This window comes from Scyliorhinus canicula, chromosome 2, assembly GCF_902713615.1.
Source record: "Scyliorhinus canicula chromosome 2, sScyCan1.1, whole genome shotgun sequence".
NCBI classification, from domain to species: Eukaryota; Metazoa; Chordata; class Chondrichthyes; order Carcharhiniformes; family Scyliorhinidae; genus Scyliorhinus; species Scyliorhinus canicula.
In genome coordinates this window covers 159698950-159726419 of record NC_052147.1, presented here as the reverse complement: position 1 = coordinate 159726419, position 27470 = coordinate 159698950, and the positions used below count along the sequence as shown (strand labels likewise).

Below are 27470 nucleotides of genomic sequence, written 5' to 3'. Positions count from 1 at the left end.
CTCTGGGACTCCTCTAGTAGGCTATGGATTGTCTGGTGTGTCGCTGACATCTCCCTCTGATGGTCCCGGCCCCACCCCAACGTCTCCATCAGCTCCGGGTTAACCTGTTCCAAAAGCTCAACATCTGACTGGGACCCAGCTGGGTCTTGGGATCCAACAACCCTCCGACTGCCGTCTCACCTGGGAGTTCCTGCCTGCTCCTGATGTGCATCTGCAACTATGTGGTGCTCACCAGATTGTGTCCCAGAAGCCTGTCTACTATTATTTCCCACCAAGGTGCGTATATTGTGCTGGTGGAGTGTGGGCATGACAGCTGTGACGCATCGAATGTGACATCCTTGGACCTTGGATCTCTTCTCCAAGGTGGTCTCACGGGAGGTGGAGGATTGTGGCCACCCCGGATGGGCCGTGCCATCGGCTGGAGGACCTGCGGGAGAATGAACATGTGGTCAGTGGGAGGGATGGGTCAATCTGGAAGGCATTAACAACTCACGTGTGACATCCAGGTGGACCTCGGTGGATCCTCACCATTGCGGCATGCGGCGACCTCCGCATTGTTGACCACTCTGTCCTTGGCCAATCCCGTCACCTCAAGGGCCCGTTCCACGAAGTTGGACCCAGTCCCAATAAAGGCCTTCTCCCGGCTTCTTCTGCAAGACAGAGAGAGAGCTTCATTAGCCACACGTGTGGGTCACAATGCTAGAGGGTAGGGGGCGGTGTGAAGAGAGGGATGGGGTGAAGGGAGGAGAGTGTGAAGGGTGGGTTGGGGGCAGATAAATGGTTGGGAGGGTAGCTGGTCACATTGGGGGGGGTGGGATGGTTCCTGGGTGGCAGTCAACTCACCCGTCACCCGTGCGCCCGGCGTAGGCCATTGGCCTTCTAATGGCACTGGATGCCAGACCTCCTGGTCATGCTGCCCGAGTTTATGGCCGCTGCCACTTAGCACCAGATGGCACTCCGGGATCCTCGGTGGAACAGGACATCCCTCCTATCCTCCACCGCAGCTAGGTGCCTCCCCAGGTTTGCATCGCCGAATCGTGAGGCCGGTTGCCTCGGCTTCATGGCTGCGAGCTGATTGGGATTGGCTGAGCCAAGTGCGACTCAACCTTGTTAGTGAGGGTTGGTGAGCGCGGTCCCGGCAAATCGGCTGCGAGCCTTCATTTGTGGCGTGAAGCCCATGGGGCCTTGTTAAGGCAACACTCCGTGGGCCAGCATGGTAGCACAGTGGGTAGTGTTGCCTTTTTTACCTACTGTAAATATGGCAATCAATGAGGTTGCCCTTCTTTCTTTGGATATCAATATTATATTGCTCAACGTCGCCAGGTATCAAATGATACCACCACAAGGTTCAACCGGATATCGATCAAAGAGCCAAACACCAGTTAGTTAATTCAAGATCAATGGTACTTTATTTACACACACAATTATCATGCAACATAAACACTACGAACTACACCTATCAACTATGACAACCTGTACTTAACTTCAGGCACCCGGCTTAGGTCAGAGGAACAGTAGCCGTTGTTCGAATCTGGATCTACTGGGTCTGGAGAAGTAACTGCTGCTCAGCTGGGCTCATCCATCTGGTAGTGGGCGTTGAACTTGAACTTGCTTCTCATGGCACTGCAATTGGAAGTAGACGTTGCCGGAGCGCCATGTCCAAGAGAGGCCGAACACATGGTGGTCTCTCTCTTTATCCTTGTGGGTTTTCACGCTCTTTTGGGCGGTCCTTCAGTTTGGACCCCACTAATTGAGTAATTCTTGATCACTGTGTTCGATTTGAACCAATAAAGGGGCGGGTGCCTTGATGGCTGGGCGTGTTCTAAGCGGTCATTAACCCTGTTGCCTACGCTTCCTGAGTATAGGGAGTGGCGCCAAAATGTGTGGGATTGTATCGGTTGCTCGCCGGGCCTAGCGCCAGGAAGCTTGCGGCAGTTCCCGCTCGTTTCCACAGTTAGAAATCTTTCCGGAGAATCATGCCCCCAGGACTCTGGAAGGAGAGCAGAGCCAAGGATTAGTTAGTTATTGTTCTCGCAAAAAGCCACATTGACACAATGGCCAGTTGCCTCTTTATTGACTATAAACCCTTCATGGATCTTTTTGTGTAAAAGGCTCCTTTTTGTCTCTTGTAAAACTTAGATAAAACTGGAAAAGATAATGGCTCATCAAGTTGATGTTTTGACCTTACACAGTAATTGCCTGCAGGCTAATCAATCCCAATAGTTACACCAAATTCAATCCTGAACCAACACACACAATTATTCACTTTCCATTATTTTTCACACAGATGGGTACACCGTGTTAACATGGCTTTGGTGTAGATTTCTGTTGGTCAATCTTTGAATATTTCTGCTTGCTAAAACCGCCAAAATCAATTAGGAGCAACTCCCTAATTTTAGAGCATCCTGATTGGAAGTGACAGTCTATAACTGAAACTAACAGAAAATCAAGACGAATCTAAGAATCCAACTTGATTTCCATTTCTGTTTTCTTTATTCACTATCGTCCACTCTTAATTGTAGGCAGCACAGTCGCACAGTGGTTAGCACAGTTGCTTCACAGCTCCAGGGTCCCAGGTTCGAATTCCCGGCTTGGGTCACTGTCTGTGCGGAGTCTGCACGTTTTCCCCGTGCCCGCAAGGGTTTCCTCCGGGCGCTCCGGTTTCCTCCCACAGATGTGCAGGTTAGGTGGATTGGCTATGCTAAATTGCCCTTCGTATCCAAAAAAGGTTAGGTGGGGTTACTGGGATAGGGTGGAGGGGTGGGCTTAGATAGGGTGCTCTTTCCAAGAGCCGGTGCAGATTCAATGGGCCGAATAGCCTCCTACTGCACTGTAAATTCTATGATAATTCAAAGTCTGTTCATTAAAACAATCTATTTATACATTCCCACTTTCCTATGTTATCTAATCTTGATTAATTCTAATTAATGGATAATTTACTTGTGCAGGTATATAAAATGCCTTCAGTGCTATATGTTCATTTCCTGTTACATTGCTAAGTAGGAATTTGGTCATCCTTCAATGGAGGAGAGGGGTTGAAGCCACAATATTGTATTTCCTCAAGCTTGTTCACTTGTTCAGTTCCTGTGAGACTCCCCATGCTGACCAAGGCTATGCCCACAGTGGTAGCACTCTTTCAACGCAATTATGTGTAATAGCAACAGTGGAGAATATTTTCTGGACATTGTCTAAGCATCAAACACGTTTAAAAAGGATCGGGATGAAATTCACCGCCATATTATGAATTGTTTCATCGTTAGAATTGGAAAAGATAATTGGATGACTGGCCTGTTACCTAGACCTCCTCGATTCAACTCTCTATCTGGGATTAGTGTCTCTGACGGTAAATAACATTTAGTGGTAAGGAAGGTGAACAGATTTCAGACTTACTCTAACCTGTGAATACAGAGTGGTTTGATTTCTCTCAGGTTTTGTGCACTACATAGTTAATATGTGAGCTTCTGTCTGTAATTTGAGCACAGTTATTAATCCAGTTTATTTTAAATAGACTGCACTAAAATATTGCAAACAGAAATTTATGAGTAGGTGTTTACTGGGGTACAGGTGAAACCAAATCTAATTGAGGAGGCTGATCCACCATCAGTAAACATTCCTTTTAAAACGTCAAACTGCTCGTGATTCATGTTAACAGGTCCGACCCTCTCTCCGCACGTTTTTGTTGGTCATGTTTAATATTCTTGTTTAGACAGAGAGTGCTCATGATGTCAGGATCACCGGTCTGAATGAGTTACTGTATTCTGCTTGTGTGTGGGAGATGAATGAACTTGGATATGGAGGTGTTGAGGCAGCTCTATTAACTGACTGTATCTCTGCTGATGTTAATCCTGCACCCTCACACTGCCAGGATCAACAATTCTCAAGAGTACATTTACTAGCTACACTCTATTTTATCGCCACTTAACCTTCGTAGAAAAATACAAAAAATAAAACCAGTCAGGGATATTTACAATCAGTGGAATGATTGTTACTGGTTTAGAGGAACTTACAGCACAAGGGGAACTTTGTTTTAGAAAAGTTATGAAGCGATAAACTAAAATACATAAAAAGGAGAGTTTTTCTGGGTGGGAAATATGACAATGAAAAGAAGAGTGGGACCAGAACAGGCAAAAGACTGTGTGTGCTGGATCCTCCACTTCGCAACGCCGGGAACGTGAATCACGATTGGAGAATCAGGCATCATGCGAAATCGAGATTGTGCCCCGTGGCAGCAGGGCCATGCTAAACCAGCATTTGCATGCATTTAAATCTACCTAGCGGGTAGGGCACAGTATCTTCCTCTATTCCGCGATGCTCCGCTCCTCTCAGGCAGACATCACATGGGTGCGAATTAGTGTAAGACGAATGGGGTCTGACTGCTGAAGGGGAGCAAGAAGGTCAGGAAGCATTTAAAAACTCTCCAAAATTGTTGGCTTGCTGGGGGTGGCAGGCTGGACCATGGGGAGTAGCGAGGAGCAACTTGGTGACAGGTCCGTGGACTCGAGTTGTCCCCCTCAGGATCGGGTGGCCTAGCTCAGGCCGCCATTGCTGCAGTCTGTGTTTTAAACACACCACTTTGGGGCTACATACAAGCCCCTAGCTCTACGGGGAGGCATGGTAGCACAGTGCTTCACAGCTCCAGGGTCCCAGGTTCAATTCCCCGCTGGGTCACTGTCTGTGCAGAGTCTGCACGTTCTCCCTGTGTCTGCGTGGGTTTCCTCTGGGTGCTCCGGTTTCTCCCACAGTCCAAATATGTGCAGGTTAGATAGATTGGCCAGGCTAAATTGGCCTTAATGTCCTAAAAGGTTCGCTGGGGTTGCGGGGATGGGGTGCTCTTTCCAAGGGCCAGTGCGGACTCGATGGGCCGAATGGCCTCCTTCTGCACTATAAATTCTATGATTCTATACACACTGCTTAGATTAAGATTTAGATTTATTGTCATGTGTACCGAGGTGCAGTGAAAATTATTGTTCTGCGTGCAGTCCAGGCAGATCAGTCCATACATGAAAAACATAGGACATATGATAAATACACAATGTAAATACAAAAGCATAGGTATCGGGTGAAGCATACAGAGTGTAGTGCTACAACTGTAGAGAAGAGGCATAGAGAGATCAGTTCAGTGAATAAGAGGGTCATTCAGGGGTCTGGCGATAGCAAGGAAGATGTTATTTATGAATCTTAGTGCATGTTCTCAGACTTTTGTATCTTCTGCCTGATGGAAGAGGTTGAAAGAAAGAATAGCCCGGGTGGGAGGGGCCTTTGATTATGCTGCCTGCTTTACCAAGGCAGCGGGAGGTGTAGACAGCGTCAATGGATGGGAGGCGGGTTCGCATGATGGACTGGGCTGTGTTCACGACTCTCTGTAGTTACTTACTACTGACTGCTGACTGAATCCTGTAAATATTCACAGACACTGCGGTCATTTGGGAGCCCACCCAGGCCACCCCTCTGAAACCTTCAGACCCCAGCTGACCCATCAATGGGATGAGCTTGCCAAGCTTAATCAGTGGCACACCAGGTGCTGCCACTCCTCAGTGCACTCATCAGAAGCGCAGCCCCACTTCAGGGGAAGCAGGGGAAGAGCAGAGCTCACCCCAAACAAAGGACATATGCACCGTGGCCTTTGACACCCTCCCTAAATTGCCCTCAGTGTCCAAAAAGGTGAGGTGGGGTTACGGGGAGGTGTGGGCTTGTGTAGGGCCGGTGCAGACTCGATGGGCCGAATGGCCTCCTTCTGCATTATAAATTCTATGATTCTAAAATGGCTAAGCTAACACCAACTTTCACAGATAATAACCTCTGCTACACTTTCCTCTTCAAGTTGTTTTATATATTTTTTCTTTTAACCATGAATGTATTTCCTATTAATGGGGAAATGAATTTTGGAGTGAATTATTCTGAATTTTGTTCTGTGCAATAACTCCAACCACACTCAATAGTTACTTGTTTTCCATGCAGAGTATCGTCTTGAACCAGGAGCAATGGGATGTAATGTTGGCGGTTACTGGATTGACTGGTAAGAAACTTATCAACGCTAAGAAAAGAATTCCAAGAGAAAGGACAATAATGGGGTGAAATCTCACAGTGCAATATTACTAATGAGCACGTTATATCATTTGAATGAAATTATTTTACACCAAAATGGACAAATTCACACCTTTATTGCAATAGAAAGGAAGCGACTCTGAATATATTAACATACTAATTTTGTACAATGAGATTCTAACCCATGTAAGATAAGGTTAGCACCATTTTAAATGACCATAGAGGTGAACAGGGTATTGAAGTTGCAAGCAGTCAGTTGGGGTAAGGCATTAGAGGAGGCGTCAAAGGAACATTTGTGGAACACCTGCATTTCAAGGTTCATAGAGCAAGATAGTACAAATAGGGTAATTAACCCCCATACAGGAAGAACCGGGAATTACTGAAAGGCAACACTTTATTTTCAACATATACAGTGGCCGTTAGTGATAGGGACTATTTTTAGATTGAATGAAGAGTGAATACCAGAATCACTGGTGTTAAGGTCATCACATTGTATACTTGTAACATCTTGGTGGATTGATTATTCAACGATCTTGACTTAGCTCTGCACTGCTTTATCAAATGTCCACTTTTGTGACAATCAAAACCCTCAGCCTCCTTAAACTGACATGTTTCGGGAGTGTGGTCACCTCCACATCGGTAACATTCCGTTTTAAGCATTACTGACTGATTGCCTATTCTGTACCTTTTTGTTTTGTTGGTGGCTGAAATTGTTTCCCACTTCTCGGGAGCATGGTAGCACAAGTGGCTGGAACTGTGACTTCACAGTGCCAGGGTCCCAGGTTTGATTCCCTACTGGGTCACCGTCTGCGGAGTCTGCACGTTCTCCCCGTGTCTGCGCGGGTCTCCTCCGGGTGCTCCAGTTTACTCCCACAGTCCAAAGACGTGCAGGTTAGGTAGATTGGCCATGATAAATTGCCCTCAGTGACCAAAAAGGTTAGGAGGCGTTACGGGGATAGGGTGGAAGTGAGGGCTTAAGTGGGTCAGTGTAAACTTGATGGCTGAATAGCCTCCTTCTGCACTGTATGTTCTATGTTCTACTTTGGCAGCTTTGGTGCCACAGCTGGCTGCAGGTTCCTGCCCTAACTGGTGAACAACGCCATTTTGTGTGCTCTGCAGCTCAAGTGCACCTTTTTCAGTGCTTTCCATGGCCAGCGTGATCTCCATTGCTTATTTAAAATTTCTGTTGATATCTGCAAGTAATCTGTGTTGAATAGCATTGTTGTTCACACCACAGGCTAACCCATGCTGTAACTTGCCATTTAGGGTGGTTCCAAAATCATAATACTTTGATAATTGCTTCAGTTTAGCAATGTAAGTCGCAATTGATTCACCTGTGGTTCTCACCCTCAAATTAAACATGCATCGCTGGAGTATGACTGATGATTGAGTCTTCACTAAACCCACAAGCTTACTAAATGATTTGGAGTTGAGTACGCTTGGGGCTTCAAGTTCTAGGCGTGAGTTTCACAAGCGCTTTGGAGAATTGCTTTGCATTTCACCTCATCTGCTATTTTGTTTGCTTGAAAATAATACCCAAGTCGCTCGACTTAATGTGTCCAGATGTCCGTGGAGAGGTCAAATGGATCTATTCACCCAAAGAGAGGCAATGTGGTGAGTACTTGTTTTTCAGACTTTGATTAAAACAGGATACTCACCGGTGTTGGGCCAGAGGCAGTGTCATGATAACTCCCATTACCAGATGTGAAGATGCGCTTTCACAGATTTCATTAGTGAACATGAAAGGTATTTATTAATAAAAATTTTCCAGCGACCTCATGGCTACAGCTAGGTCCCAAAATATCTCTATCGAGAAGCCTCTCTTACCATGGGGTGATTCCACACTCTGAGTCCTGATTGGTCACACAGACCACGTGACCTTTATTCTGCTGTATTGCCCTTAAAGGGACAATCACCACAATCCCTAAATTCAAAATAGCACCGATTAAATTGATAATATCGCACTTTCTTACTTTTGTGCAATCTAAATTCATGTTTTATCCAATATAGATAGCTTGTGCTCATTTGCAATTATGTTATCTCTTTGGCAGTGGTGGATGTGTATCAGGCTTGGTGTGGTCCGTGTAAGGCTGTCATCAGTTTGTTTCGGAAGATAAAAAATGAGCTGGGGGACAATCACTTGCATTTTGCCGTGGTAGGACATTCATTTCTAACGTGGTAGTTGGCGTCATTATGTTTGTAATACTCAAAATGTAAAATAAGTCCTATTCTCCATGAAGGAAACACAGGCGCAGGCTTTGTCTGAGAGAGTATTGCACAGGAATGAGTGCAAATGTTCACTGCTGGTACATTTTATAACTCAACGTTCAGCTGCCCTCCCACCCTCCAGGGTTGCACACAGCAGTGGCCCGGAGAGTTCCTGGAGAGTCCGGGCTAACCCTACAGGGCTTGGCATGTCTACTGGCCTGGAAAATTATAGAAGACTGACAGCCAACTGTTCACTTGCTCCAGTTGTAGAACACGGATCAGTCACATTAGAAAGAAAAAAACTGAACTGATTATATGCGGAAATTAAAGGAATATGCTTTCTGATCCATTTAACATGTTTTTGTCGAATTCACATTCCAGGCAGAAGCAGACTTGATTGACACGCTGCAAAAATACAGAGGGAAATGTCAACCCACTTTTCTCTTCTACGGAGTGAGTTAATATTAAATGGGTTTAAGAAATATAATAAACAACATTATTTTCTTGTTTACATTATAGTCCCACCTCACCACCAATCCCCATGGTTCCACCCACACCCCGCCTTCTCACTCTTGTTAGGTGTCGGTTCCAAAAGTGCTGTCAACCTCCTGGTATCTTGCCCAGTTGGACCATGAGTATCGTTGAGCAAATGGAACCCTGTGGCTGGTGCTGGGGAATTGAACAGCACTCATAAAACCTGACCCTGAAATAATACTCTCCAAGAGCTTGAGCTGTCTCTGTCGACTCCAGCTTAATGGATTTTTGCCAGATTCTAACTGGTTGCCTCCACGCACTTCATGCAGTTGCCCCACCATTGACAAAATGCTGACGGCATGGTAAAATGGACCTTAATAGAGGTAAAACACCTCCTTGAAGGCCTTGTGTCCCACTGTCAGTAAAATGCTCTCATGGTGGATTTGCATCTGGGATCTAACCTGACCTCGCTTCCTGCACCTTTACAGATTTTGCAACCTCCTTTCCCACCTCCCGGCGGTTCATTAGCTTTCCTTCTCTCAGCTCATTAACTTACCTTTTCTCTTGACACAAATCTCTCCACCTGGCCTGCTGAATATTTCCAGCCTTTTCTGTTTTTTGCTTCACATTTCCAATGTGATCTTTTATTAATATTTCACCAAACTTTACTTCAATAATACAACCGACCAGATTGCCCAATTTCATTTGACTTGTCAAATGACCACTTGAAATGTCAACGTCTCCGAAATATTTAGACATTTAATCAACAGTGAAGATTATTTTGTGGCTTAATCTTTTTTCAAGAAAACACTTGCTGCTAATTTGAGTATCATTCTGTTGTTTATTGCAGGGGGGGAAGTTGGTGACTGTTGTGAGAGGAGCCAATGCCCCACTGCTACAGAAGAGCATCATTGCACAGCTAGGCGCTGAAAAAAGGGTTTTAGATGAGGGAGCCGAACGCAAAGTGGTGAGAGCATTACTGACAAAGAAGATAAAAATAGGCAAATATTACTGAATAGAGAGACATGTTGTCAAAACTTTTAGATTGGCACATATCAGGACAAACATAAGAATACCAAATTTCCGACAATCACAAGAATTTGTACTGCAGGAGACTGTGGCAACACCCCAGCTAATCAGCATTGATTTGCCAACCAATCAGCACCCTCGTTGCAATGAAATTGTTCCTTGAATGAAATTTAGCTCTTTTCTCTGACTCCCTTTTTTGTTCATTAATTGACACAGAATCCACGGAACGATACTGATTAATGTGAGCCAATGGCTGCCATCCAATAATGAACGTTTCTGAGCATTGAACAAGGCAACCAATTAAAGCCATAGTCTCTTTTTTGGTATTTAGATCAAAGATGAAGGCTTGGCAGAAGAAGATGAATGGGAGGTGATGGTATTGGAAGACAATGAAGAGGAGGTTCTGGGTAAGCAATGAAATCATGAATGAAAACACAGAAATCAATGTTTGGAAATTAACAATGATGAATTAAAATCAAAGACCCCAGGAAAATTATTTCATTCAAACGGGTATTAAACCCCCTCTATTATTTCTTCATGGCACACAACACCTGCAGCAAATTACTTAATTACTCCCAACTATTGCAAGTCTGAAAGCAATAGCTCAAGATGTTTGAGAACAACTTGTAGAAGACTTTCATTTTATTATTTTCTCTCTTTCTCTATTTTCACTGGCTACTTCTCTCTACAATGAAACACCTAACCAGTAGCTTGTGGGTAATTGAGGACTTCACCCTGTTTTTGGTGCTATTACACATAGCAGGGTCTCCTCACAACACTGTGAACAACAGCATTGAGTAGGCAGTTCTGCCAATGTCTGTGTGGAACCATTGCACCATTTGATGCAGGACTGAGCACACAGAATTGAAGGTCCCAGCTTCACCCTCTGGTTTGTGCTGTTATTTGATGTTAAACCAGGGAAGTGTGTGTAATTGGTCACATTGCTCCTGAGCTAGAGAGAGAAAAGATCACCTTGGTTTTCTGGACCATTTCTGGAAAGAATGCAGGTGGTGAAGTCAGGTGAGAATGGCATCAGCTCAATTTCGATTTTGAGAATGGTTCCCAGTCTGCTGGCACTCTCTGGGTTCTCACAGGGCAAGGCGCTGGCCACCGAGTGGAATTGCATACCAGTTACAGTTCGTCACCTTGACGTAAAAGTAAGATTTTGGGTGGGATCTTCCAGTCCCCCCCCCGGTTTGTTTTCCAGAGGCGGAGGTGATTTATCATTGGCCACTGGCAAGATGTTCCTGACCCACCAAAGTCAATGGTAATTTGCGTTTCTCATCGACCTTTGGCAGAACCGGGTCCCACTGACCGTAAGGATCATAAAATCCTACCCTTGCATTTGTATAGCACCTTTCACAACCTCAGGGCATCCCAAAGTACTTTACAGCCAATCAAGCACTTAAACAGTGCTGTAGTGCAGGAATCACAGGAGCCAATTTATTTACAGCAAACTCCCATAAATGGCAATGTGATAATACCAGATAATCTGCTTTTGGCAAAGTGGGATTGAGGATAAATATTGGTTGGACACCGGGGAGAACTCCTGCGTGCTCCTTTGAAATACATCCACCAAACACGGTCCCAGTTTAACATCTCACCCAAAAGACAATAGAAGGTGCAGCACACTTTCAGTACTGTACGGGGAATGCCAGCTGACATTTGGTGTTTAAGTCTTCACAATGAGACCTGAACCAAAACCGCTCCAACTGAGAAATATGAATGCTGCCCACTGAACCACTGACACCCATCGAGATACTGAAGGAGAGAGCAAACTGGCAAAAATGAAAACAGTTTTTAGCTTATGGTGAAGCTGCTTGTACAGGTCAGCAATCAGACACCCAGTGACAACATAGGGGGCTTGGAATCTGTAAAATCAGAAGAACAGCTTGACTCTGACCGGCTAGGTTTTGTGATCTTTACATTGGCTGGAGAAGTCCTTGAACCTTTTTCTAAAAAGAGACATGTGGAAAAGTGGCAGGCCATTTAGGATAGCAGTGAGGAGAAATTTCTTCAGCGTTTTGTGGATCTTTAGACTTCTCTAATTCTAGAGGTCTGCACGTGCTCAGTTGATGAGGATTTTCATAGTCAAGATTGGTTGATTTTTGGACTTGGGCAGAATTTTGGGATATGATGGGAAAGTGGGATTCAGGTCAAAGGACAACCATAATTGGATTGAATGATGGAGCGGGCTCGAGGGGCTGAAGATTCTTCCAGATCGTATTCCTTATTTTCTTATCAGTTGCATTTGTGAATTACTTTCTCTGCTTTACTTTAATACAGTTACTGCCAACAAGTCTTTTACAGTCGCAATCATCAAACCTGATGCTGTAGCTCATGGGAAAGCGGATGAAATAATAATGAAGGTGAGAAACAGAAGATCAAATTGTTCGCAATGGAAGTTCCCTCAAAAGCTGCGGTTTGATCTACTCGGAATTAATGTTTATAGGATGGCATTCTAGCTTGAGTTTTAATTTCATTTTGATTGTGGATCTGGGGCATCCAGAAAACTGCTACTGATGCACAGGTCAAAAATAAATTGGGATGATTAACGACAAACATTTTCAATTTTGACAAGCAATAATTGAGTGCTTCAGTTTCTGCTTTGATGGGAAGTGTACATTTTGGCACAAAGAACATTTTTGGGCAGCACGGTAGCACAAGTGGACAGCACTGTGGCTTCACAGAGCCAGGGTCCCAGGTTCGATTCCCCGCTGGGTCACTGTCTGTGCAGAGTCTGCACGTTCTCCCCGTGTCTGCGTGTATTTCCTCCGGGTGCTCTGGTTTCCTCCCACAGTCCAAAGACGTGCAGGTTAGGTGGACTGGCCATGCTAAATTGCCCTTCGTGTCCAAAAAGGTTAGGAGGGGTTATTGGGTTACAGGGATAGGGTGGAAGTGAGGGCTTAAGTGGGTCGGTGCAGACTCGATGGGCCTCCTTCTGCCCTGTATGTTCTATGTTCTCTGACCAGGGAGAGGCAAGTTAAAATAAAGGATACAATACAGTTCTGGATGCCACACTTCAGAAAGGATGTTAAAGCATTAGAGAGGATGTAGAATAGATTCATGAGAATGGTTCCCAGGTTGAGGATATTCAGTTAACAGGATAGATTGAAGAAGCTAGGACTGTTCGCCTTGTACAGGTTAGAGAGATTGGATTGAAATCATCAGGGCTCTGGACAGAGCAGATAGGGAGAAACTGTTCCCATTGGTGGAAGGATCGAAACCAGAGCACAAAGATTTAAGCCGAATAGAATTTTAAAAATGACACAAGCAAAACCTTCTTTACACAGCGAGTGGTTAGAATCTGGAGTGCACTGTCTGAGAGTGTGGGAGAGGCAGATTCAATTGTGGCTTTCAAAAGTGAATTGAATAATTATCTCAAGAGAAAATCATTGCAGAGCCAAGGGGAATGGACAGGGATGTGAGACTAGTGGAGATGTCCCTGCAGAGAGTTTGCAAAAAACTCAATGACCTCCTTCCGTGCTACAACCATTCTGCGATTCTGTGTGTTGTAACTTTGTCAAGCTCTTTACATTCTGATGTGATCCTGTGCCAAACATTTGGGGCGCGATCTAGTGGAAAAGTTTCTAAGTGTGGTAGCAAGTGAGAATTGCGAGTGCTTCCCGATGGCTGACCCAGCGAGACTGCTACCGGTATCTTTTTTTTAAAATAATTTTTATTGGAATTTTTTACAGAAAATATAAAAATATAACAAGTATAGCAACAAGCAGTAATATGCAACTAACAGCCCCATAACACCCACAATTCCCCCATACCGTAACATCACATGTATCACACTCCCCCCACCCACCCCCAACAAGAGAACTTAACCATAAATTAAAATTAAATAAATCAAATTTAAATAAAATAAGCAAACATAATCAACGCCACGCCCCCCCCCCCCCCCCACCCCCCCCCACACCCACCCACCCCCCCGGGTTGCTGCTGCTACTGTCCCAGTACCCTATCGTTGAGCCAGAAAGTCGAGGAAAGGTTGCCACCGTTTAAAGAACCCTTGCACCGATCCTCTCAGGGCGAATTTAACCTTCTCAAGCTTAATGAAGCCCGCCATGTCATTGATCCAGGTCTCCACGCTTGGGGGCCTCGCGTCCTTCCACTGTAGCAAAATCCTTCGCCGGGCTACTAGGGATGCAAAGGCCAGCACACCGGCCTCTTTCGCCTCCTGCACTCCCGGCTCTACCCCAACCCCCAAAGATCGCGAGTCCCCATCCTGGCTTGACCCTGGATCCCACCACCCTTGACACCGTCCTCGCCACCCCCTTCCAGAACTCCTCCAATGCCGGGCATGCCCAGAACATATGGGCATGGTTCGCTGGACTCCCCGAGCACCTGACACACCTATCTTCACCCCCAAAGAACCTACTCATCCTCGTCCCAGTCATGTGGGCCCTATGCAGCACCGTGAATTGGATGAGGCTAAGCCGCGCACACGAGGAGGAAGAATTTACCCTCTCCAGGGCATCAGCCCATGTCCCGTCTTCGATCTGTTCCCCCAGTTCCCCCTCCCACTTCGTTTTCAGCTCCTCTACTGATGCCTCTTCCACCTCCTGCATAAGCTTGTAGATATCGGATATCTTCCCCTCCCCGACCCAGACCCCCGAGAGCACCCTGTCACTCACCCCCCTCACGGGGAGCGCAGGGAATCCCTCCACCTGCCGTCTAGCAAATGCCTTTACCTGCAGATATCTAAACATGTTTCCCGGCAGGAGCCCAAATTTCTCCTCCAACTCCCCCAGGCTCGCAAACCTTCCGTCGATAAACAGGTCCCTCAGCTGTCTAATGCCCGCTCTATACCATCCCTGAAATCCCCCATCCATGTTCCCCGGGACGAACCTATGGTTCCCCCTTAACGGAGCCTCCATCGAGCCCCCCACTTCTCCCCTATGTCGCCTCCACTGCCCACAAATCTTGAGGGTAGCCAATCCTGTCTGATCTTCATGAATTACCTCTGGCACACAATCCACTATCCTGGTAGCCAGGATCTTCGCCAGCAACTTAGCGTCTACGTTAAGGAGCGAGATAGGCCTATATGATCCGCACTGCAAGGGGTCCTTATCCCGTTTTAGGATCAAAGAGATCAGTGTCCGCGACATCGTCGGGGGCAAAGTTTGCACCAGCAGGGGACCCACCAGGTCCGCATATTTTTTGTAAAATTCTGCCGGGAACCCGTCCGGCCCCAGGGTCTTACCTGACTGCATTTGCCCGATCCCCCTGACTAGCTCCTCCAACTCTATCGGCGCCCCCAGCCCCTCTACCAGCCTCTCTTGAACCCTTGGGAAACATAGCCTGTTCATGAAGCTCTCCATCCCCTCTCTCCCCCTCGGAGGTTCCGACCGGTACAATCCCTCGTAAAAGTCCCTAAAGACCCCGTTTACTTCTGTCCCCTTCTGCACTACATTTCCACCCCCATCCTTCACTCCCCCAATTTCCCTAGCCGCATCTCGCCTACGGAGCTGATGCGCCAACATCCTGCTCGCCTTCTCTCCATACTCGTATACCGCGCCCTGCGCCCTCCTCCATTGTGTCTCTGCCTTTCTGGTGGTCAACAAGTCAAAATTGGCCTGCAACCTGCGCCGTTCTCCCAGCAACCCTTCCTCCGGTGCCTCCGCGTATCTCCTGTCCACCTCCAGAAGCTCTCCCACCAGTCTCTCCCTCTCCTTCCTCTCCCTCCTTTCCCTGTGGGCCCGGATGGAGATCAGCTCCCCCCGGATCACTGCTTTCAGAGCCTCCCAGACCATCCCCACCTGGACCTCCCCCATATCATTGGTATCCAGATACCCCTCAATGCTTCTCCGAACCCCTGCTACCGGTATCTAATGCCAATTAGGGCTGGTAATGATGCCCCACGGGCTTCACTTCGGAAAAAATTGCCCGGCCAACAGATTCCCGTGGACCCCACCAGGCAGCTCCCTGCTAACGATGGGGAGCATCATTTAAACCGATCCCTCCAACAAACCCAGGCAGCACGCAGCCGTGCCATCGCACAGACCCACTCCACGATTTGGAGATGCCAACCTGACCAGACTGTTGGACATGGTGGAGTCCAGACAGGATACCCTGTTCCCCTGAGGGGGTTGGAGGGTCAGCCACAGGCCAGCCAGTACCGCCTGGGAGGCAGTGGCAGTGGCCGTCAGCATCGAGCGTGTCACCAGGAGGACCACCACCCAGTATCACAAGAAGTTAAAGACCTCTATTGGTGGGAGGGTATGGGCAGATGGGAAGGGGAGAGGGGGTGAGACGATGGACAAAGTCACATCCTATGAGACGCGGGTGAGGGTGTGGTTTCCCTGGTTCTCTGGGCATACTGGAAATTTGCCGCAGCCTCCTGTCCTCCATCCTCCGTCTACTCCCGCAGGTCCTCCACAGGCTTGTACTCCAGCCTCTCCTGGTCCAGCTCTTCCTCATCCTTCTCCGCTGATGAGGCCGCATGTTCTTCCACCTCCAGGATGTCAGCTGCTGTTGTGCCAGGTTATGGAGGGCACAGCAGAATACCACAAAGTGGGCAATCTTCCAGGGGATGTACTGAAGTGCATACCAGAATGGCCGAGGCGGAGAATCCTGCTGCCCGGGCATCTTGCTGGACCTGGTCCAGGTCAAAGTTTATGTAATCAGCTGCCTGGGCAAGTAGGGCATCTATAACTTCATGGATGCTGTTTGATTAGGATATGCTACACAAGTCCTCGCTGAAGCCCTGGAATGAACCCGAGTTGTAAAGGTTCACTGACTCCTGGATAAGAAGATATTGAGATGGGCGAGGCAGACGAGGAGGTGTACCTAGGAAGGGAACGAGCTTCGGGTGTACCAGGACCTGGGCGTGGACCTGGTGAAGAGGAAAGCCAGGTTCAATCGGGTGAAGGCTGCCCTGTGTAAGAAGTGAAGGGTGAAGTTTGGGATGCTGTACCCGGCCCACCTCTGGGTGAATTTTAACAGTCGGGAACATTATTTCGGGACACCAGGGGGCGATGGAATTTTTGAGAGACAACAGACTGGCAGATGAAGGAGGACACTGAAGAGGTATGAGGAGATGTTTGCTTTTTCTGTATTTCTTGTTTGTTGGTTGTTGGAGAACTTTTCTCCTGTGAGATGTTTTGTTGGGTTTGGTGGCGGGATGCTTGGGGAGCGTTGAGGGTGAGTGCATCTTTTTTCTTGTTTTATTGCTGTTTGTTCCATGGAGGCGTGCGAGTGGGGGAGGGGAATCAGTGGGGGTAGCAGGCTCAGTGGTCTTGAGTGGGGGCTGCCAGGCTAGCTGGGTGGGTTGCTAGCTAATGGAGTGTAGGGGGGGTGGCCAGTTGGTTAGTACAGAAGAAGGGGTTGGGGTTGCGTTCTGTTCAGGGGAGGGGGGGCTGCTGACAAATGTGGCTGTTGTGGTGCAGCAGGAAAAGGAGCGATGACGGTCGGCATCTGAGGGTGGGCCTGGAGGGTCATGTGATACCGGCTGGTCTGAAGGATATGGTTGATCAGCGGGGGAGGGCGGGGGGTGGGGTGCGTGGCCACATAGAATGTGTGAGTGCTCTTGACGAGGTTGAAGACGGACGTGGCCTTTTTGCAAGAAACACACCTGAAGATCGGGGATCAGACAGGGTTAAGGAAAGGATGGGTCGGGCAAGTCTTTCATTCGGGGTTGGACATGAAGACGAGGGGGGCAGCGGTGCTGGTCAATAAACGGATGGGGTTCGAGGTCGGGAACATTGTTGCCGATTTGGAAGGGAGGTTCGTGATGGTGAGCGGGGAGCTGGAAGGGATGCCAGTGGTTTTGATTAATGTTGATGCCACAAACTGGGACGATGTGGAGTTCATGAAATGGGTGTTGGGGAAGATCACGGACCTGGACTCGTACCGATTGATTATGCGGGCGAACTTTAACACGGTCATTAAGTCAGGTTTGGACCGGTTGAACCCGAGGTCGGGGAGGGTGTCAACAGTGGCAAAGGAGCTGAAGGGGTTCATGGAACACATGGGGGTGTGGACCGGAAGAGGTTTAGAAGGCCGAGGGCAAAGGAGTTCTCGTACTTCTCCCATGTGTAAATGGTGTATTCGCGGATTGATTTTGTCATGGTGGATAAGACTGCTGGCGGGGGCCGTCGACTTGGGTTACTCGGCGATCGTGATTTCAGACCACGCAGCACACTGGGTGGATTTGCGAGTAGACCGGTGGTGGTGGGGGGGGGCAGCGCAGTGGAGGCTGAATGTGGGGTTGTTAGCGGATGAGGAGGTATGCGAGTGGGTGAAGGCTGTCGATCAGGGGTATGTGAAACTAAATGACGCAGGTGAGGTCTTGGCCACCACGCTATGGGAGGCGCTCAAAGCAGTTGTTAGGGGGGAGTTCATTTTGATCCGGGTGCATAAGGAAAAGGAGGAACGACCGGAGATAATGAGGCTGGTGGATGAGATTCTGCGGGTGGACAGGAGGTACTCAGAGGTCCCAGTGGCAGGGTTGTTGAAGGAGAGGCAGAAGCTCTAGTTGGAGTTTGGGCTGGTGTCCACAGGGAAGGCAGTATGGCAGCTGCACAGGGCCAGGGGGAAGAGTACAGGGAAAAGGCCAGCAGGATGCTGGTCCACCAACTGAGGAAACAGGAGTCGGCAAGGGACATTAGAAGGGTGAAGGACGGGAGGGGAAGAATGGTACTGGATCCGGTGGGGTGAATGGGGCATTTGAGGAGTTCTACGGGAGGCTTTATGGATCAGAGCTCCCGGCGGGGTGGGAGGGAATGCGGCGGTTCCTGGATGGGCTTGAGTTCCCAAGATTGGGGAGGAACTGGTGGAGGGGCTGGGGGCCCCCATCGGGCTGCTGAAGCTGATGGAGAGCATGGAATCAATGGAGGAAGGGAAGGTCCCAGGCCCAGATGGATTCCCAGCGGAATTTTATAAGTTTGGAGGATCTTGGGGCCTCTGCTGGTGAGGGCATATAATGAAGCAAGGAAATGGGGGAACACCCCCTACATTATCACAGGCATCTATATCCTTAATCTTGAAGAAAGATAAAGATCCACAGCAGTGTCAGTCCTACCATCCAATATTGCTATTAAATGTGGGCGCTACGTTGTTGGCAAAGATCCTGGCCTCGCGTATCGAGGACTGTGTGCCGGGGGTGATAGGGGAGGACCAGACGGCGTTTGGAAAGAGGAGGCAATTGTCGTCAAATGTTAGGAGATTATTGAATGTGATAATGATGCCCCCGGAGGGATAGGACGTAGAGGTGACAGTGGCAATGGATGCAGAGAAGGCTTTTGATGGGGTAGACTGGGAAGTGTTAGGATGGTCCAGTTATATTACGATTTTGTAATATATATATATTACTCTTTTTGTCCAGCCGAGTTGTTGAGATATAGACGTAGTCTTCCAGGAGATGACAAAGTAAGTTAATGAGTAATATGAAATAAACTATTGAGTTCTTTTTACTTCAATATTGAACTAGTAAACAAACAAATAACTATAGATTAAACTATTAAATAAGATACTGCTATATACTAAGATCTGTTAACTTCCTCTCTCTCACTGTTTCCTTCTGTACTCTCCACACTCCAAACACACTCTCCTTTCAGAAAGAGCGGGGAAACCTTTTCATAGGTCTTGGTAGTGAGGCCATCTAGTCATCATGTGCCTGTACTTGCTTCACATTACTTGATCATGTATTACTACATACAGAGATCACGACAGGTCCCCAAATCATTTTTAAAAAAGGCACGCTTTGATTTTGGGGTTTGTGTGGGCAGGGAAAACCCCACAGGTTAAGACGGTGTTGTTGGAGCAGGGGCGAGGGGGTGGTGGGGGGGGGGGGGGGGGGGGGGGGGGTGGGGGGGTGTCGGGTTGGCCTTGCCAAATGGAATGAATTATTACAGGGCAGCTAATATAGCCATGGTTAGGAAGTGGGTAATAGGGGAGGGGTATGTATGGAGGTGGTTCAAGGCAGCCTCACGCAGGAGAACAAGTTTAAGGACCTTGTAGACGGCCCCTCTGCAGTGTTCGCTGGCCAGGTACTCCACGGGTGTGGTTGCCTCGGTGTGGGCACCTATTTGTGATAATCACAGATTTGCACAGGGGGAGGGGGGTGGTTGGACGCGATGTTTTGGGGGTGGCAACAGGCAAGGATCGAGCGGTTTGGGGCCCTATTTGTGCGGAGCAGCTTTGCGAGTTTAGAGGACTCAGAGGAGGAATATGAGCTGTGCAGCGGGAACGGGTTTCGATATTTACAGGTTCGAGACTTTGTGAGGAAGTAGGTGCCGTCCTTTCCCAGTTTGCTACCTTAGGGATTACAGGATACGGTGCTTTTGAGGGAAGGAGTGGGTAAGGGCAAGATAGATAGATAGAGAAATACAGCACAGAACAGGCCCTTCGGCCCACGATGTTGCGCCAAACTTTTGTCCTAGGTTAATCATAGAATTTTGGACAATTTTTCATGGCCAATCCACCCAACCTGCACATCTTTGGACTGTGGGAGGAAACCGGAGTACCCGGAGGAAACCCACGCAGTCACGGGGAGGATGTGCAGACTCCACACAGACAGTGACCCAAGTCGAAATCGAACTTGGGACCCTGGAGCTGTGAAGCAATTGTGCTATCCACAATGCTACCGTGCTGCCCTTAAGAAGTTAACCTACACTCCATTATTCTACCCTAATCCATGTACCTATCCAATAGCCGCTTGAAGGTCCCTAACTTTTCCGACTCAACTACTACCACAGGCAGTGCATTCCATGCCCCCACTACGGTAAGGTGTCTGAGATCTGTAAGGAGCTAATGGATTGGGAAGGAGTCCTGATAAAAGTCAAACGGAAATGGGAGGAGGAATTGGAGGGGGAAATGGGCGGTGCGCAAGAAAGCCCACAAACCATGTTCACATGTTCTGGGCATGTCCAAAACTGAAGCGGTTTTGGCAGTGGTTGTGGCCTTGGCCTCCCTGAAAGCCTGGAGACAGATGTTGCTTGGGTGGAGGGACCAGGAGCCACCAAAGTCGGGGGTGAGAGTGAGCGACCATGCGGAGTTCCTAAGATTGGATGATGTACCATCAATTGTACGCGAGGCGAGTGATTTACCAAAGTCTGGCTTTAATTGACTAGAACACAGCTCTGCGATCGTCTACAATGGAAAGGGACGATCGTCAGGCGTCTGACCATTTATACCTAGTTAATAGAGGCGTGGTTAACTCAGCCTCTCGGCCAATCGGTCGAGAGGCACACGACCGACCAGGGCCAATGGTAAGCCAACGTTCTGGCCCAGTGGCAGACAAGTATGCAGATCATATCACCACATTCACCCCTTGCGGAGAAGGAAGGCGGGGGGGGGGGTGTAAACGAGACCCAGGGTGGGATGGGGTGGGGGGGGGGGGGAGAACTGGTTATATGAGTAGCCGTCGGGAGAATGCATTTTCTCTCCTTACCCTTATCGAATTTGGGGCCTTTCCACTGGCCCAGACATAACGATATTTACAAAAAAAGGTCCATGGGGCTGTAGAACTCTAGAAGGATTCGATCAGTCTTTTGGTGGTTCTTGACGTCCTGGCCGAGCGCCGCAGTGGAGGAGTTGACGTCGGATCGGCCGATGGTCCTGCTGATGTCCTGGAGTCCGGGAGCGATGGACTTCGAGTAGTCTCCGTCACCTGAGCTGGCCGCGGAGACGCCATGGATGAGGGATGGGGAAGCTGAGTGGGGTGCTGGGGTGAAAAAGGGGTGGGGGGGGTCTGTGGTGAGGGGGGGGGCCGCACGCCGGCGGGTGCCAGGTCCCGGAGGGAGACTGTGTCCTGCCGACCGTCGGGGTACTCCACATACGCGTACTGTGGGTTAGCGTGGAGTAACTGCACATGCTCCGCCAACGGGTCGGACTTGTGCACCCGCACATGCTTCCGGAGCAAGATGGGCCCGGGGGTGACCAGCCAAGTCGGGAGAGGGGATCCGGAGGATGACTTCCGTGTCAGGGTGAACAAAGCTTTCCGTGCTCCCGGAGTCTAGCAGGCAGTCCGTCTCGAGGCCGTTGAGGTGGATCAGCGTTGTCGTTTTGGCGAGCGTGCGTGGACGAGACTGGTCGAGTTGAACGGCCGCGAGCCGTGGAGAAAATCCGTCGTCGCCGTCCGAGTTGATGCTGGAGGGACCTTGCGTGGCAGACCCGGAGGTCGGTGGCCAGGATCCATATGTGAGGTCTGCGCCCCAAGATGGCAGCGCCCAGGACCCGCACGTGGGGTCGGCGCCCCAAGATGGCGGCGCCCAGGAAGCCCTCGTGGCCACTGGGGGCGGAGCTAGCGTTGCCGGCGCTGCGAGCGGAGGAGGTGAGGTGCGCAGGCCGGGTGCAGGAGGCGAGCCGGGTGCATCAGCTGCGAGCGGAGGAGGTAAGGCGCGCAGGCCGGGTGCGGGAGGCCGGGGGCGGGGGGAGCAGATTCGCGCGGCGGGCAGGCAGGGATCGGGAGGGCCCGGAGAGGCGAGCCGGTCGGGCGCCGGGGCCCTGGGGCGGGGGGGAGAAACGTGCGCGGCGGGCAGGCAGAGAACTGGAGGGGCCGGGGAGGTGCGCTTGTCGGCCGGCGGGGCGCGAGTCGGGAGCGGCTGGGGGGGCCCTGGGGGAGAGAGAGAGGCACACAGGCCGTTCGCAGAGGCCTGGGGGCGGGGGGGGGGGGGGGGGGGGGGGGGGGTGAGTGCTGTGCAGCTTCCAGAAGCACTGCAGCCAGCGTTTTGGCCTGGCAGACCGTGGTGTAGTGGCCCTTTTTCCCGCAGCTCTTACAGAGGGCAGAGCGGGCTGGGCAGCGCGAGCGAGGGTGTTTTGCGTACCCGCAAAAGTAGCAGCGGGGCCCCGCGGATTTATCGGGTCGCTCCGCGGCACAAGCCTGAGGGAGGTCGGGAGCGGCGGGTAGTGGGTGGGACGCGTGCCAGGAGGCCTGGCCAGGGTCATAGGTGCGAGCGCTTTGATCTGCGACCTCCAGATAGGCGGAGAGAGTCAGCGTCTCAGTTAAACTGAGTTTGCCTCTTTCCAGCATCCGCTGGTGGATCACGGGAGACAGCATCCCAGCCACGTAAGCGTCTCTGATCAGTAGCTCCATGTGCTCTTTAGCCGAGACCGCTACACAGGAGCAACTTCTCCCCATGGCATAGAGGGCCCGGGCGTATTGGCTTAGAGACTCACCGGGGACCTGCTTTCTGGTGGCCAGCAGATGTCGAGTGAATACCCTGTTGACCGGTTTGATGAATTGTCCTTTTAGCTTTTCTATAGCGTCATCATAATCCGTTTCCTCTTTGATTATTGCGTAAGCGTCGATACCCACGCTGGAGTGGAGGACGTGCAGCTTCTGTGCCCCGGTGGGGAGGGGGGGGGGGTGGTTGTAGATGCTAGGAACCCTTCGAGGCAAGTCAGCCAGAGTTGGAAAAGTTCTGCAGAGTTCGGAGTTTGCGGGCTCATGCGGAGGCATTCGGGCTTGATGCGAAACTCCATCTTCAAAGTCGTAGTCAATTAAATTGATGTACCATCAATTGTACGCGAGGCGAGTGATTTACCAAAGTCTGGCTTTAATTGACTAGAACACAGCTCTGCGATTGTCTACAATGGAAAGGGACGATCGTCAGGCGTCTGACCATTTATACCTCGTTAATAGAGGCGTGGTTAACTCAGCCTCTCGGCCAATCGGTCGAGATGCACACGACCGACCAGGGCCAATGGTAAGCCGACGTTCTGGCCCAATGGCAGACAAGTATGCAGATCATATCACCACATTGGAGAAGATCAAGTTCGCCTGAAGAGGGTCGGTCGACGGGTTGCCCAGAGGTGCAAGCCGTTCATCGACATCTTCAAGGAGAATTGAAGTGTCAGCAGGGGGAGGGTGGGGAGGGGAAGAGAGAGAGGCGATAAAGATGTTAAAATAGGGAAGGTAGGATGGGAGGAGGGGAATGGTATGGGGGTTGTGGTGTTGGTTAGCTAGTTATTTATTAAGATTGGATTGGATTGGATTTGTTTATTGTCACGTGTACCGAGGTACAGTGAAAAGTATTTTTCTGCAAGCAGCTCAACAGATCATTCAGTACATGGGAAGAAAAGGGAATTAAACAAAGTTCAAGAAAATACAAGAGAATAGCTTTAGAATTAATTTTTAAAAGATTAGAAAGAGTATAAGTTAAGTTAAAAGTGGATGTGTTGGGGAGAGCTTGCAGAGAGTCGCCTCGCTCCGGCGCCATCCTGAAAGATGTTTCCTCTTTGTTCTTGCTCTTGTTTTGGTTTGTACTTACTATTTATTCAAATGCCTTACTAAAATATATATTTTTTTAATTAAAAAGAATTTGAAAATGTGAAATTCCTGCTGAAGCTAATCGGTGTTTCCTCAGATTCAGGAGGCAGGCTTTGAAATTTTAGCTCATGAGGAACGAACGTTAACAGAAGAAGAGACGCGTGATTTCTACCAGCACAAAGTGGAAGAGGTGAGTGCGAAATCTTTTCAGTCGAAAGGACAAAGAATGTCTCAGTATTACTGTGGAAAAAACATTTGTGGTGGCATGGTGGCACAGTGGTTAGCACTGCTGCCTCACAGCTCCAGGGACTTGGGTTCAATTCAGGCCTTTTGTGACTATGTGGAGTTTGCACTTTCTTCCCGTGTCTGTGTGGGTTTCCTCTGAATGCTCCAGTTTCCTCCTGCAATCCAAAGATGTGCAGGTTAGGTGGATTAACCATGCAAAATTGCCCCTTAGTGTCCAAAAGGTTAGGTGGGGTTACAGGGTTACATGGATGGGGTGGAGGCATGGGCTTAAATAGGGTGCTCTTTCCCAAGAGCTAGTGCAGACATGATGGGCCACATGGCCTCCTGCACTGTTGGTATTCAATGATTCTCACTTTATACACACGTTTAATTTTCTGGAAAATTCAGAAATATTAAAGAAGATTGAACTCCCGGCCTTAAGGCTACACTACAATGGGTGCAATGGACCTTCTTCATACCGCACCATGCCACCAGGGGGAGATATCATGCCACCAGGGGGAGATGGTGAGTCGAGCGCAGCCCTTTCCCTGTGTTGAAGTAGAGCAAAGTGGATAGTGGACCGTACTCCTCTCCTTAAGACTTATAGAAATGGTAGCGTCAGAGAAAATAACCAGTAGTATCGGCAGAGGCCTACCAATAAGCTGGTTACCCACTGTCACCTGAGCTGTCAGATATAACCTATGAAAACCAGAAGGAGGAGGAAAGTAGGAAATACCAAACCATCAAACATTACATAATAAAAATATAGTCATTCTAATAATGCACATTGATTTCCTGGCACTGTTGGTATGTTCTCAACTTTATAGTCTCATTTTGAGGAGCTAATTCGCTTCATGTCCAGTGGGTCTTGTCGTATCCTGATCCTGTCCAGACCTGTGGGAACAGATGATGTCATTCCATCGTGGAGAGAGTTTATTGGTCCAAGTGACATTGAAGTTGCAAAGCAGGAGAAACCTGAAAGGTAATGAAGGGGCATGACCCCGAGGATTTTTGGCCAACCGCTGGAGTTTGGTCAATGTGCACCTGAACAAATCTGTCCAGAAATTAGAGCACTCTGTACATTTAATAGAATGTTAAATTCCTGCCTGATTCAATATGGAGCATTGTCTGGATTAGGACCAGGTTACTCAGCTTCTTGTCCACTGTGTAGTGCAGAGAGATCTGAAGAAGGAGAGAGAACATCTCACAAAAAAGGGGGCCTCACGGTAGTATGGTGGTTAGCATCAATGCTTCACAGCTCCAGGGTCCCAGGTTCGATTCCCGGCTGGGTCACTGTCTGTGTGGAGTCTGCACGTCCTCCCCGTGTGTGCGTGGGTTTCCTCCGGGTGCTCCGGTTTCCTCCCACAGTCCAAAGATGTGCGGGTTAGGTGGATTGGCCATGCTAAATTGCCCGTAGTGTAAGGTTAATGGGGGGATTGTTGGGTTACGGGTATACGGGTTACGTGGGTTTAAGTAGGGTGATCATTGCTCGGCACAACATTGAGGGCCGAAGGGCCTGTTCTGCGCTGTACTGTTCTATGTTCTATGTTCTATGTTCTAAAAAAAAACTCACCTTCAGCTTAAAGTAAAATTCGAACGTAAAAGGCAAGCTTTATGGAGGTCAAATAACAGTTGTTGAACTGCTTTGAATAGTAACACTGAAGTTCCCAGTTGGTTTTCTCAGTGCTTCCTAACTCTTTGTGGATTTATCCCAAAGTCTTCGAGCTATGTATGGGACACAGAATGTATTCAATGCGGTTCATGGAAGCGATGACAATGGCCAGGCCAGCAGGGAGCTAGCTTTCTTCTTCCCCAACTTTGGACTTTCTCCTGACCTCCAGCATCAGTTTCAGCAAGACAAGAAGGTGCAGAAAACCTTGGCTATAATCAGGCCAGATATCTTAAAGGAGAAAAAAGGTGAGAACCATTTCTTTAACACTGAATACAAGTGACATTGTGTGTGATTGCGCACTCACAGACACGTGCAAATAAAGATCTTCAGAGAAATGAACCTGAACTGAAAGATCTAGCGATGGGATTGGGGGGGATGTTCACTTTATTAAAGATCTTTTTTTCTCCACATTTTCATCATTTTCATCAAACAAAAGAAAAACACAAAAAGCAACAATCCTAAGAAACAGCCCCATCAATGTACAGTCTGATACATCAATTTGTACATTCCAAAAATAAGTTAACAACAATACAGAGAAAAATAAAACCCAACCCCCCCTTCCCCCCCCCCCCCCCCCCACACAGTCTTCAATGGCACCAAGTTTTTGAAAGTACCTGATAAACAATCCTCCTGAATTGTAGAACCCCTCCTTTACCCCCCTGAGCTCAAATTTCACCTTCTCCAGGGTCAAGAATTCCCGTAGATCTCCACGCCAAGCCGAGGCACAGGGCAGAGAAGCTGACCTCCACCCAGCAAGCCCCGCCTCTGGGCAATCAGCGAGGCAAGGCTAAAATATCTGTCCCCTGAGCTGCTCACAGAAAAATACTTTTTACTGCCTCGGTACACGTTACAATAAACAAATCCAATCCAATCCAATCCCCGCACCCGCTTCAGCTTGGGCCGGTCTGACACTCCGACAATGGCATCTAGGGGACCCGGTTCCAAGTCCACATGCAGGATCCCCGAGATGAGATTCCCCCAATGTGGTAGTCACCGCTGTTGTATTGTGTATACTGCATACGAGGGTATTACGGTAAGGCTCCTGTACTACAGGCACGGGGGTAGATCCCTGCCTGCTGGCTCCGCCCAGTAGGCGGAGTATAAATGTGTGGGCTCTCCGAGCTGCAGCCATTTCGGCAGCAGCTGTGGGAGGCTCTGCGTAATAAAGCCTCGATTACTCTCTACTCTCGTCTCATTTTAATCGATAGTGCATCAATTTATTATGCAGAGATTTTAAAATAATGGATCTCCGCATCAAGCCTGATCGCCTGCAAGTGCACCCTCAAGCAACAACGCCAAGGCGGCATTCGCACATTGGCTAGTTTGCTTCGAGGCATACATAGGATCTGCGACTGAACCATCCTCAGAGGCACAGAAGCTCCCGATACTCTACACGCGGCTGAGCTCAGACATCGTCCCCCTCATCTGGGACGCGCTGACATACGCTGAGGCCATGGTGCTACTAAAGGTGAACTACACGCAGCTAACCAACAAAATCTACACCAGGCACCTCCTCTCCTCGTGGCATTAACTCTTCGGTGAGTCTGTGGAATATTTCTGCCGTGCCCTGCAACTCCTAGTGAGAGACTGCGATGG

At 48.9% G+C, this 27470-nt stretch overlaps 1 protein-coding gene across 4 annotated transcripts in view; it reads left to right on the top strand.

The window, feature by feature from the left end:
- nme9 (NME/NM23 family member 9) overlaps nt 1–27470 on the top strand; it is a 99174-nt gene that overhangs the window by 32174 nt on the left and 39530 nt on the right. For all 4 annotated transcript variants that reach the window (XM_038788251.1, XM_038788246.1, XM_038788239.1 and 1 more), the window contains 9 exons: nt 5959–6016; nt 8097–8200; nt 8635–8706; nt 9578–9694; nt 10088–10163; nt 12043–12125; nt 24075–24167; nt 25030–25184; nt 25920–26119. In XM_038788251.1, the coding sequence (XP_038644179.1) occupies nt 5959–6016; nt 8097–8200; nt 8635–8706; nt 9578–9694; nt 10088–10163; nt 12043–12125; nt 24075–24167; nt 25030–25184; nt 25920–26119 (958 nt within the window). The remainder of the gene's footprint in view (nt 1–5958; nt 6017–8096; nt 8201–8634; nt 8707–9577; nt 9695–10087; nt 10164–12042; nt 12126–24074; nt 24168–25029; nt 25185–25919; nt 26120–27470) is intronic.